The following is a 13608-nucleotide window of genomic DNA, read 5'->3' as shown; positions in this document are numbered from 1 at the left end:
TACATTAACCCGAATACGTTAAACCGACCCCAACCGAAGTAGATTGAATCGAGTATCTTCAATGAAATTATGTTAGCCCAAATACGTAAAAGCTTCTATTATCCAACCGACAACCAAGAAACCGACAACTATTATTACAATGTCATGAAGTCAACTCTATCGGCTCGAATACATTTAGGCGGATATAAACCAGCCAAGCTCAGCTCGGATACGTTGGGTCATAATTCATTACCTGAATATCATCAAGGAGATTTGTAGTTGCTTGACTTCAACCTAGCTGCGACTGTATCTAAGCTCAGTCGTATGCACTGGTTTTTTTCTTTCTAGGTTTATCCTGCAAAATGATTACAAATATTTCTCTGGATGATCTGCAATGTCCCCTTGTAGTTTATTATAAGAACAGTAATACTCTTTAAATTAGTCCTTCTTCAATGTTTTCCATTCCACAATACCGATGTGTAAAGATCATTTAGAAGTTTCCTTTGTCTTAAACCACACCCTCGCTGACGTGTAAAAAGTACAACTTTTTACAACCCATAAGCTCTCCCTAAAGGACGTCTAACAGTTTGCTTTTGGATCGCCTAAAGAGACTAGCTGAAGGGCGACTAGTTCCCTCCAAAGACTCCTATCAGGTGGGTTTTGAACACTCCTTTTGGGTGGATTTTCAACCCTTTCCCTTGCAAAGAGATCACAATGAGTACGGCTAAAATACTCTCCTGGCTTTATAACGATACCATTCGATATGCACTTACTGTCTTACCGTCTGTACATCAAAATTCTTCTTTAAGGTCAAAATTTTCGTGATAAACTTTATAAACTCACCTATGTCAATTAGGCTTCCAAATTATTCAAAATTACATCCTTCGTGTTTTTTCCCAAAAATATAAGTAATTTTATCTTTGGCAGAAATAAAATCCAATTTTTGCTGCGACCAAAGGTCAGGATAGCCAATAAAAGGGATAAACTAATTTGCATTGGAAATTCATTGCTACCCTTCCCCCTTCTTCTCCCGCCTTTATTTTCCCAATAACAATTTACATAATTTCTGCTAAACTTCAAGATCCGAAATGGTCGTCTTCACCAAGCAAGCAAATGGGTTCTTCGAATTCAAAGATGAAGAAGAGGAACTAAAGAAAAAACAATGAACAGGATATACTTTGGGGGATATCAATGATGGGTAAAACGGAATATTTTAATATGTATTTCTGTCTAACGCACACTCACTGAAACATACACACACTTACACAGTTGTATACTTGGGTAGTGTACGAGTTTGTTTTTTGTTTTTCTTGTAAATAGTTTTGGGTTTTGGCTTCGTTCGCACTTTTATGGGGCGAACGCAACGATTGTACGTTAACATACCTGTTTAGTTTCCGGTCCATCCACTTCCGTTGGGATAGCAAACGCCCGTCCGTTGGGCACAGCTGGGGGACCCTCAGATTTGCTGCGGCGCGAAGGTGTGCCATTTCGTTCTTCCGACTGTAGATGGGGGGAGAAAAACAAAATAAAAAAGGATAAAAATTCACATTAACATCATTATATGAAAAGGAAACATCATGCATGCATGTCGTCCTCCAACACACACATCCACACACTCACACATATGTGTACAGTCGCATTTGGCATTTTCAACTTTTTTCTTTTTATTTTTCAAAATTAGCCTTTTCACATGAAATGAAAATAAAAATTAAAGAGAGAAAAAGCCAGCCATCCAAATGTTAAGTATGGCAGGCATTTAAATTTACAATATAAAGCAAAACTGGAAAAAAGCCCGGCTTCAACTTTTTTTGCTCATTTTAAAAAAGCCATGTCCTTTAAGCGTTAACAAGGCATAAATTTCATATTCACAGAAATAAAAAAAAACGAAACACAACAAATTACGAACATCAACAGAAATTCCAATTCTGTTTATGAAAAGGCAAATTTATGGATGAGAGAGGCCTTGTGTGTGTGTATGTGTGTCGGAGGCAGGCACGCACCCAGTTGATGTGGTGTCCTATACGGACGTGTCTTTATGCCATGATGGGCAATAAACACAAAGATATGTGTATATGTATGTGTGTAAGTAGGCTTGGGGCCACTGTAGAGATGCCTGACATGCCCGGTATAATGAGACAAACCTAAAAGCCACCGAACCGAATAACAAATTATGGGGGGCACGTAAGTCGACCCATTCGTTTTTATTTAACTTCTCGGTACCCCCCATAAACAATAATGAAATAATAAATACACAAACACACACATGAATATGGCCATGTGCTGTTATTCAGGTACACATTGGCTTAAATATTTTGTTATCCTACAGTGAACAAAAACAATGTTGTTTTGTTTTTACATGAAACTAAGTTTTTTTTTAATTGTAAACTTTTTTAGAAAAATATTATAAACAATTTGTATTAAAGTTTTCCAAAACAACAAAGTCACTAAAGTAGAAAAATCTGACCTTTCCATTCCAGCAATGGAAGCACATAAAAAAGGCATTACGTTCACATATACGATTTTTTACCCCCGACGAGGAAACAAAATATCTGGGTATTAAAATCATAAAAATTTGAGGCTACCACTAAACGAGTGATGCTCCAGAACCCCCAAATATGATTTACATTCAATATCCAATAAAGAACATTTATAATTCGACAAACACCCAAATTGGTTAAAAATTGTGTCAAAACCTTTCAAAAGCAAATAGTAGGGGAGTATTGAAAAATTCTATGCAGAACGATTATTTGGATTTAGAAAATCTGAGCAATTTTTAGATTTTTTGGTTAGATAATAAGACCTTACAAATACTTAAAATCGGGAGATACCGTTTGATGATGCTATAGGTATTTAAATAGGTATTTAAAACCAATATTTATACAATGATCGACTTTTGCTGGAATGCGTTCTTACTATGAAGGATTTTAAATATTAAATTTCAGCTACTTCATCTAGAAGGGTATCCAGGCCTTTAAAAATACCAATTTTGTCAAAATAAGAATTAAGAATTCTAAAATATTTGAAGGTGATTGCTTTTGACTCGAAAAGATTCGATAGGACGTGAAATGAACTTAACGAAAAGTCACAAAAGGTACGAAACATTGTATCAATGGTATTATTTTGGAACGAAAAGTACTAAAATATAGCGGTAGTAATTTTTGGCTAAGCCTAGAAATCAGAAATTAAATATTTAGATCACTCTAAGTGATCAGTGTGTTTGGAAATTCGTACTAAAATTGGGAAAATTATCAAAAAGCTAGTAAATATTTTAATATTGCAGAAACTGTCAGCCGTCTGTCCGTTCGTCTGTTGAAATCAACATACATCCCAAATGATTTGATTCAAACCTTTTTAAATTTTGGGACAATAGTTTGTATTGCACCTAGGATGGTTGGTATTAAAAATGGGATATTTCTGTCCACTTTTTCGTTATATAACTGTGCCATTCGATATTTGGTATTTTGATCATTTTAGCCACGATTTTTCACGAAATTTTTCCAAATTTGGTGTTTAAGGTTTTTAATGGGTTTTACCTCTGGTGGAGCATTGTCAATATATATATATATATATATATCCACGTTTTTCTATAGTCCCCATACGACGGAACCTTCAAATAAATTTGTATTAGGCCACATATCACATATCATCATAAATAGGGTTTTACCACACCCGACATTTGACATTTTCTTGATTCGAGCCACATAGATCCCATATAACTGTACCTATTTCTGATTTTTGATCATTTGTGTCACAATTTTCACGGAAATTGTTTAAAATTCGTAATAGTTACTACCTCCTAAGAGAGAAAATCTCCTGTAAATGTCCTTTGTATAGCCCCTATAAACGGTACGCTCAATATTCGGTATTTTGATAATACTAGTCACATTTTTCAACAGAATTATTCAAAACTTGTTATTTCCATTTCGTAATAGGCACCACCTACGCTGGCAGATAAGTGCCTATTCATGTCCACGGTTTAGTGTAGGCCCTATATAACTACACCCCCACGTTTTTCACCGGAATTGCCTCAAATTTGGAGTTTGTAATATAATGTACTTCGGTCTATCTTCCAAGAAAATTGACTATACAGGTCCATTTTTTGTACCTCACTATATTGAGTATTTTGACGATTTTTGCAACACCTTTTGAAATAATTATTTAAATTTTTGGAATTTGGAATTCGTATTGGGCGCTACTTCTTATGACAGATTGCCCATACAAATGCACGTCTTCGTGAAGCCCCCTTATAAGGGTTCCTCCAAATATTCGTTATTTTGATGCTTTTAGTGACATTTTTCAACAGAATTATGTTTTACTCTTTGTTTAGGGTTCGTAATAGGAACCTTCTTTTCTGGTATATAATTGAACAATTGACTATACGACCTTGAAGTAAATCGATATAGCGCAACTCTAATAAAATAAATATTGAGTGGATCCACAAAAAACCTTTACTACACCGAAAAACTCAGACATTTAGTTATCAATGATGAGATTTTCTCACTCGCCGTGATGAAGATTTTTTTATTTAAGACCTCAGTATCACTGGTTAAAAGTGCGAAGTAGAGTTGGGTCACTCCAGTTCATAGTTCAGTACACAAATTCATAAACGTATGAGTGTTTTCATATATTTTATATCACTCATACGCAGAGTTTCCTACGAACGACCGGAGTCTACGAAACTAGTTCGTTCGATCGAACTAGATTGACACAACACTAGTGCGAAGACCCCATTAAAGATCTCTACATTTTGTATTTACTAAAACTACAACTACTCGTTCCCACATTAGATACTTCCCCCCTTCCAATTAGCACAAGCAAGGAAAACCCCTTAACCTTAAGCTAACAAAGTAATGTCAGTAACGCTCATTTAAAATATCTGCATACACATTTACATGCATAATTAAATTAAAATTAAAATCTTGCACAAATTACATTCATTTGAAATGTCGAAAAAAGAAAACAACAACACCTCCTTTAGTTACTTGTTTGCGACATTCAAAATTCTTTTCAAAACTTCATTCCGGCAGGTAGAGCTGATGTTGATACTGATAATAATGAGGATGCCATGACGATGATGCCAGGTATAATGTCTCATTCAAACTTTTGTGTGTTTCCTGTTTTTGTTGTTGTATTTGACAGCTTTGCTGCAGTTGAAAAGACCTCAAGCCAAAATAACACTCTCTTCATAAATAATAAAACAACAACACCAACAATAATAACAATAACAATGAAATGAAATGAAATGCAAACAGAAAAACAAAACTAAATAAAGAAACCCAGACTTTTCCAGTAAAATGAGATGCATTCTTTAAGAATGAATGCAAAAAAAGAAAACAGTTCTTGAATTGCCAACAACTAAAAAAGACACTGAAAAAACCGAAACAATGAGGGGAAAAGTAAAAAAGCAACAATAACAACAAAAATATGACAATATGAAGCAACAGAAATAAATCATAAGTTAAAAAAAATTTAAATAAAAGCAAGTAAGAGTGGCATAAAGTTCATTCAGGTCGAAACATTAGTACCCTTCAAGAAAGGAGGTATTGTAGGGGGTAATTAAATTGTCAAACATCGTGCCTAATTGAGCCATAATTATGTAACCAAATCCCAGAATTAATAAAAATATTCTTCCAATGATTGTTAGCTTGGGTTAAATTTAGACCAAGGCAGGAAAGCCTTAGAAAATACTGGGTTGTCCAACAACCTCTGTTGGTTTCCAGGTCATTGCCAAATTCCAGACAATGAGGCTGCAGATGAATTGACTTGGTTGAATACGGAATCAGCTGTCATTGAAGTTGAGAACTCGGTTAAAAAAACCTTAATTCAGAGACACTACTTTGATATAGCTCAACAAAAATGGCTAGATGAAAGGCGATGTCATATCTCCAAGAGAATCTGGCATATATTCTCTGTCCTCTATTGTCCTTGTAGAAACGTGATCTAAAACTTGTGGTGGTCATCATCATGGGTCACTGCAGTGTGGAATGGAAATGGAACAGCGATGATTTTGATTATTTTAGAATCTGTTATTAACGTGAGATACTGGTTAGTGGGGGAGTAACTGTCACACGATCTGTCTTCATTCTCTAACACTGACCCTACAGTCATTCTTCAAATAGCCAGAAGACGACACGGCAAAATTTTGGCCCTGGATTGCCTCTATTATTCTTCATTTCTACAAATAACTTTCCTTATTCCCCCAACTCCTTTCTTTCTTCTATCGGCACTTTAAGATGAACGCAATTGACCAGGTGGTCTCTGAGCGGAGCGGTTACTGAAAAATCAGATAAAAAATTATCAATTTTTTCAAATATGAATAAATGTATGGATAATTTTCACAGCAGTGTTATTTTTTACTTTTCGCGGTGTATTGCCAAAGACATAAGACTATAAATATTGGACAAAATTCATGTTGCCGTTTGATATTTTGATCGAGCAATAAGTGGCTGACGACATAACATAAATTTATTAGGTGCATAACAGCAGTATTTCGAAATCGGCAAAAAATTTCAAAAATTATAGATATGGACTCTCAAATATATATTTCTGAATATTTTCATGTACATTAAATCAATGAAAATCAGTGAAATCCCTACAAAAATGTCAGCTCTGTTAGATTATGATTATGAAACATATTTTTACCGGAGTAGACATTCAAAACATTTGTCCGTTATAGAATCAAAATGTATACATTGAAATTGGAAAATCATGGCTCTCACTTAGATTTTTTACCCTTGTGAAAGTTACATATGGTTTGATATAGAAAGTACACCAGCACAGGGTACTTCTTTAAAATAAAGTGAAAACTGTCACATCTGTAGCTGTAGCAACTGGATTATGAATTTAAAAAAATAGCAACAAATAAAATCAACAGCTCAACATTCCATTCAATACAAAATATACAGAGACAACTCTCAGAAATTTACAGAGAAAATACCGAGAGACACAGTCATACTGTCGCATTGTTCGTGTTGCGATGACGACAGACACTCATTTTTAAAGCCGCAATACATTAAAAATCTCATCTTACAATCAGTGAGAGTGACGTAGTGTGAGCCAGTATGAGTGTGAGTGAGGCAAACGTCGGGCTGAATAGATGATGATGATGAGCAGGCTCTGATGAAGGATAAACGAATTGTTGTTGCTGCTGTTGTTGTTGAATGTGTGCAGAAGGCTGCTGGATGGTTGAATGACTGAATAATGTGCCGTTTCTTTGCTTTTGCAAAATATTTAAATTTGTTAAGAAAACAACAATGCCAGCCAAGATAGTGACAGAGCATGCTGGCGATGCTGTTGATAAGAACGTCACATTGTCAGTGGAATTAGACATTGTTGTAAATTTAAATAAGTGTTGTTTTAATTTTGACTATTTGCGGCTTTCTTCGGAAAACACCAGAAGATAAAATTCTTAGATAACAAGAAATTTAGTAACCTAATCAAAAGTATGTTGAGTGGATTATTTTGTAAGTAGTTCCCATAGGTAAACAATTGAGAATTGTTATTTTTATTATTATTTCATGTAATTTTGATTTGAACCATAAACCCAATAAAAACAACTTTTCCAAGGAGCTTTTTGCATCCAAAACCAAAAACATTTTTTATTTAAACGGTAAAATGTGATCCAACAGAAACGTGTACGTATTTATGATAGTTCCTTATATGAAAGCTATTAAAAAGTAGTGTCTGTATTGAAATTTTTATACCCTACACCAATTAGTGGCAAGTGTATTATGTCTTGGGGCATTTGTTTGTAACATGGAAAAGAAAGGGAGATAGACACATAGCTGCTTTTGAGGATCTTTATTGAATCACTTTATGAGTCCATTTATTCATGTCAATCCGTCTGTCAATGTATTCTTGTGAACAAAATGTAGGTCACATTTATTGAAATGAAATTTTCCAAACAATATTTGTTTGGCCCAAGGACGAACCCTATTGAAATTGGTGAGAACCGGTTCAAGTTTAGATGTAGCTCCCATATATATCTTCAACCGATTTTGGGTTAATTGTTATCCAAATGGCCAAAATCAGTCCATGTGAAATGAATTTTGCTACATCCGACCAAACTCAGTTTAGAAGCAAATACAACAAATTTGAAGAAAACCGGTTCTGATATAGCTATAGCTCCCATATATATGTTGCATTCGCTTGGGGATTTTAAGTTCGTCACATGCGTAATATGCACTCCACAAGAATGATATTTAAAAATACCTACCTTATACCTTAAAAATACCTATGTCAAATTCGGATCTGGTTTTGTTATAGTTTCGAAATATATCTTTGTTCCATATCAGGTTTTTTGTACACCAAATGACTAATATCAGCCCAAATGGACTGAATTTTGGGAATTCCTACTGAATTCATCCTAGGAACAAGTACTTCAAATTTGAAAATCGTTTCAGATATAGCTATAGCTCCCATATATACATATGTATATATATATGCGTAATATGCATTCCACAACAATAATCTTTGGTACCAGATATCAGATACATCTCAGAAATACATTTGGACATAGGTTCCATATATATATTTATCCGATTTCAGGTATTTGTGCACAAAATGGATTTAATTTTGCACTTCCGACGGAATTAAGCTTAAAAGAATGTGTTTCAAATTTTGGTGAAAATCGGTTCAGATATAGCTCCCATAAATATGTTTCATCCGATTTGGTGTTTTAAGTCCCTTGAAAGCGTAATATGTACTCCACAACAATGATATTTGACACCGGGCATCAGATACTGCTCGAAAATACCTCTGCCAAATTTTATGGAGATCGGTTTAGATTTTTATATAGCTTCGATATGCATCTTCATTATTCATTTTACGGCTATTGCTCAGCCCAAATTCAATAGATTTTTTTTCAAATTGGTGTAAGATATCATATAGTAGGTCCCGCTCGATTTATGACCTTTCCTTCCTGGTTTGATATGCATTAAGACGTCAAAACATTGAATTATAACCACTTTGGCTGGAAAATGTGGCTAAGACCTCAAGCACTTTGGAAACAGCCAAATTCTCTGTAAGTTTTTTTACCTATTGAAAATTTCTAGCAAATGTTTCTTAAACCGTTAAAAGTTTCAAATCAGAAGGTCATATGAGAGATATAAAAATCTATAAAAAATGTTTGAGAAAATATAGAGTTATTCGTTTTTTATACTTTTTCAAAAAAATAGTTATGTGGCGGACCCTGCTAAATCTTTCAAAAAATTACATACTAGATTTAAAACAAATGGAACAATACCGCGGCATCGGTTTCCCATCCTGTTATCATTCCTGGTCTAGCATAAATTTTGACTAACAAATTGCCATTGAGCTAATAAAATTTCTCATGGTATTTCAATTAACGTCAAACCCTTTTTGCCAACTATTCAACATTGTACACCTATGCAAATGATGGCCAGTGTAACTAACATGCCTCTGCCTGACAATAGTTTGAGTGAATGGACCCACAAGTACTAGGCCTATTTAATTATCTACGAACAAATGGATGGAAATACTTACTCTGGGCATGCGGTTGGCGGCATTGTTACGCGCATCTGTGTATTCGGAACCTATAATGAACTCGTGCGATTTGTAGGCCAATTCGGGGCATTTTTTTCTGCGTGGTAATGGTGGCTCATTCGTTGTACCTGAAATGAGAAACGGAGCGGGAAAAAAGGGGAGAATAATAAAAACATGGAAACACACAATAAATGGCAAGGGATAAATGTCATCGCAGGTACTGAAAATGGTACACACACTCTTAGTACCAAAGACACACGCGTATTTTATTTGCCGTAAAACACATATTCCTACATAGGAGACATGAATCAATCAATTTACATATTAATGGGGTTTGAGGGACAGTAGAACCCACCGCAAGGGGTTATTGAGGGACTCCCAGGGGAGGCTGTCATGATGTTTCTGTAATAATGTGGTTCAGTGAAGTAAGTTTTCGGTAAAGCTAAGATATAAAATTTCGATTTTTGCAATACTTCTGAAGGGGACGGGGGAAATGTTATGAGTTATTACTGTACTTATGCATGGGAAATGCCATATAATTAACATTAGGCAGTCCGAACTAACATTAGGCATGTTTACTTATTTGTGGAAGTGAAAAGTAAAGGGTAATGGAAAAATTTGGTTGAAATGCCAAATTTTTTGGCAATTTCCTTTGTGTTTTGATTTATTAGAAAAAACACAGGATGAGATGAAAAAACTGCAACCAACTTCTGACTGCTGTCATTTCTAAGCCACTCGTCCTACAGCTGTTAAAATTATTCCAGTGACAGCTCATTTTATTGTTTACAAGCGAACAAAAGCATTTTGGTGAGAATTTTCCAGAAAAAAGTTATTCGTGATAGATTTCAAGCGTGATAGCGTGATTTCTTTATATTTGGCTGGAAAACCGCAAGTGGCTATCGTTAGAGCACTCCAGCATTTAAATGTGAATAAATCTTTTGTGTCTCGTACCATCGCTCGTTACCGTGATACTGCTAGCGTAGCCCGACGTCAAGGGGGTGCACGGAAGAAAACAGCAACATCAGCAGAAATGGTTCGAAAAGTAGAAAATCGACTTGATCGAAATCCGCGTAGCAGTGGCCGAAAAATGGCTAGTGAGCTGAACATATCTCAATATTCCATTCGGCAAATATTGTAAAATGAGCTCGGGGTAAAGCCATTGAAATTCAAAAAAGTGCAAGAACTTACACCGCAACAGAGAGAAAATAGGCTTAAAAGAGCTATAGAGTTGTTTCGCTTGGCCGAAAGTGGTAAACTGCCGAATTTGGTTTTCTCCGATGAGAAAACATTCGTTGTCCAGCAGTTTGTAAATAAACAAAATGATCGTGTTTACTTGCCGAAGAGGTCAGTTGAAAATGTGCACCTTCGGTTGGCCACCAGAACTCAAGCGCCGGCCATGGTGATGGTGTGGGCCGCCATAACAGCCGATGGTCGATCTCCGCCCGTATTAATTGACCGTGGCATCAGAATAAATGCCGAATATTATCGCTAAAATATTCTGGAGGTCGTATTAAAGCCTTGGGCACGCAAACATTTTGGCAGCAGACTTTGGACATTCCAGCAGGAGCGGAGCACGATCGCACGCAGCACGCGCCACACAAGAATAGTTACAAAATGAGGTTCCTCACTTCATTTCCAGCGCACAATGGATCTCCGGATACCAATTTGTTAGACTTTTGTGTCTGTAGTATTTTGGCACTAAAAATACTAAAGTGTCGATCATCTCAAGCAAGCGCATCGCCAAGAATGAGCCAAAATACCGCAGAGCAACATTTGGGCAGCGTGTGACGGTTTCATTGGCCGTTTGCAGGCCATAATTCGTGCCAAAGGTGACCAATTCGAACAAATCTATGCTATTCTCGACTTTTTTGTTTTCATTCAATATTTTTTTTTTAATGTAGAAATTATGGCGTTTTACGTTGTTGCAGTTTGTTATCTCACCCAGTATATTGGAATTGTTTTGGATTTCAAATTTGGAACCAAATTTTGACGAAATGTATTTTTAGGCATTTAGACTATAATAAAAACACTTCATTTTACACATTTACCCAACCCCGAGGCAGTGATTTTCCTCAAAACGTTCCACCATGTTATTTTTACATTTGAAATGAAAATTATGAATGACATTTGCGATATTCTCTATGGTATATGCTGTACTTATACTCGTATATGAAACAATCCTCAAAATACACGTAGCTCCCGACAGCCAACAGCAGCGTCTTCCGTCAGATTATCTAATTCGATATTAATGAAAATGGACAATGGATGATCTTGAACTTACCCACAAATTGACTTGGATTTGGCGCTGGTGCTCGCCGTACCACTTCTGGCCTTGAATTACCAGTGAACTCATGCCAACGATAAGTGCTCCTATACTCCGAGTGGAGCTGTTGGATCCGGTCATATGAAACGAAAAAGAAGAAGAAAAAACAAAAAAGCAATGAAATATAAATCTATTTTTATTCGTTTCTTTCAAAACAAAACAATCTTTCATGGACACACCAACCAACAGCCATCGCCGTACTCAACAACAACCAACAAAAAACAAGGTGAGGAAAAAAGAAAGCAGAAAACTTCTTTGTTCACAAGAGCACCGTCTGTGCCGATGGCTGTGGTGTTGATGTATGAAAGGACATTTCCTTTGCCGGTATTAAATGTGTATTCGTCTTAGTCATGTCTTCAGTGTAATTTCAGCTAGAAAAAAGCCAAGGGAGTCAAGGGAGCCAAGGGTCGAAAAGTTAAGGTTTTCCTTTTGTATTTGACTTGGAAGACTCCAAATAATTGTGGGCTACAAAAACTAAAGGCCATTCATTATAAGTTTCCAAGTTGGTTTTACACTTCCCCCATTTGTTGGTCTTTCAAAGACGTTGCATACAGCTATCAATTCCTAGCAATTCAACACCAAGCCATGGCGTCATTAGGAGATAACTTTGGACGAGAAAAAAAAAACTTTTCAATTGCAAAATAATTGCACAAGGAAAAATTTTCCAGAGGTGGAGGGGTGATATTATAACAAAAGTTATAAATAAATGATGCCAAAAATCGGATTTATTACATTATGGTGAGTAAAGAAAACTTGAAGGAGATTTTGGAAAAACATATAATTTTTATGACTAAAAAACATACAAATCCAACACTTTATGTGAACAATAATATTCTTTGTCGAAAGAAGAAAAATCATTGCTTAAGATCTCAAATGGTTTGAAAATCTACTAACACCCCATTCCTTGAAAATTTATTACACACGCTTTCATTTCTTTGTATTTCTTCTCTCTTTCCAATAATTGCCCGCATAAAAAGTGTTAACCTTGAACTTCACATTTAACAATAAAAAATTCCCGGTAATGCGAACAAATATTATTTAATAACGTTAATTCATTAAAAATGCTTTCCTTCCACACTCGCACTCACACACACACATACAGACACATAATGCCACACATAATCATTAAGCAGATTACAATTTTAATGCGAAGTGGCAGCTACGCAATAATCAGAGGAGGACGTTTTGTTGCCACAACAATGGGAGGCCAAAAGAAATATATTTTTGGATATGCTTTACTTGCGAAGGTGGTTGCCAGACAGAAAACGAATGATACGAAGAAGCCAAAGCCATTTGGATAAACAATCGACAGCAATTACATAAAATTACGCAGAAATAACTCAAGGAAATATTAACGAGGATATTCGTACATAAATAAATATAAGTGAAATAACTGTTATGACTTCGAATTAATTTCGAGAATTACAGTGTTTGATAAGATTCTACGAATTTGTGTAGCAAGGTCATGCAAAGATGAATTTTTGGGAAAATATCGCTTTAAAACTAGAATCCATCCCAATGAGGTTTAACAGAAATCGCTCATTCAATAATTTGCCTTGGGACCTTTAGAAATAACAAACAACTTTGTGGCGAAACCTCCAATTAATGTAGAATTTGAGAGGCAACATGCATCTACTGTTAAAATTTTTAACTCAAAATTTAAAATAAATAACATCGACCTACAAGAATCTGAAAATTGTAGTTGGCAAAGACTTATTAATTTTTATAACTGTAAGCGAACAAAATTTCTTAAATCTGATAGTACTGGCATGAAAGGCCATACAAAATCTGGGGATTTATCT

General features: G+C 35.4%; 1 protein-coding gene across 10 annotated transcripts in view; it reads right to left on the bottom strand.

Annotated features, from left to right (window-relative positions):
- Positions 1–13608, bottom strand: part of LOC101893371 (proteoglycan 4) — a 107314-nt gene that overhangs the window by 41830 nt on the left and 51876 nt on the right. For all 10 annotated transcript variants that reach the window (XM_059118077.1, XM_059118069.1, XM_059118070.1 and 7 more), the window contains exons 3-5: positions 11765–11870; positions 9484–9611; positions 1363–1479 (exon numbers count right to left, since the gene is read on the bottom strand). In XM_059118077.1, the coding sequence (XP_058974060.1) occupies positions 1363–1479; positions 9484–9611; positions 11765–11870 (351 nt within the window). The remainder of the gene's footprint in view (positions 1–1362; positions 1480–9483; positions 9612–11764; positions 11871–13608) is intronic.

Source organism: Musca domestica, unplaced genomic scaffold (assembly GCF_030504385.1).
Source record: "Musca domestica strain aabys unplaced genomic scaffold, Musca_domestica.polishedcontigs.V.1.1 12, whole genome shotgun sequence".
In the NCBI taxonomy this organism is placed as follows: Eukaryota; Metazoa; Arthropoda; class Insecta; order Diptera; family Muscidae; genus Musca; species Musca domestica.
This window is presented reverse-complemented; position numbering and strand designations above follow the sequence as displayed.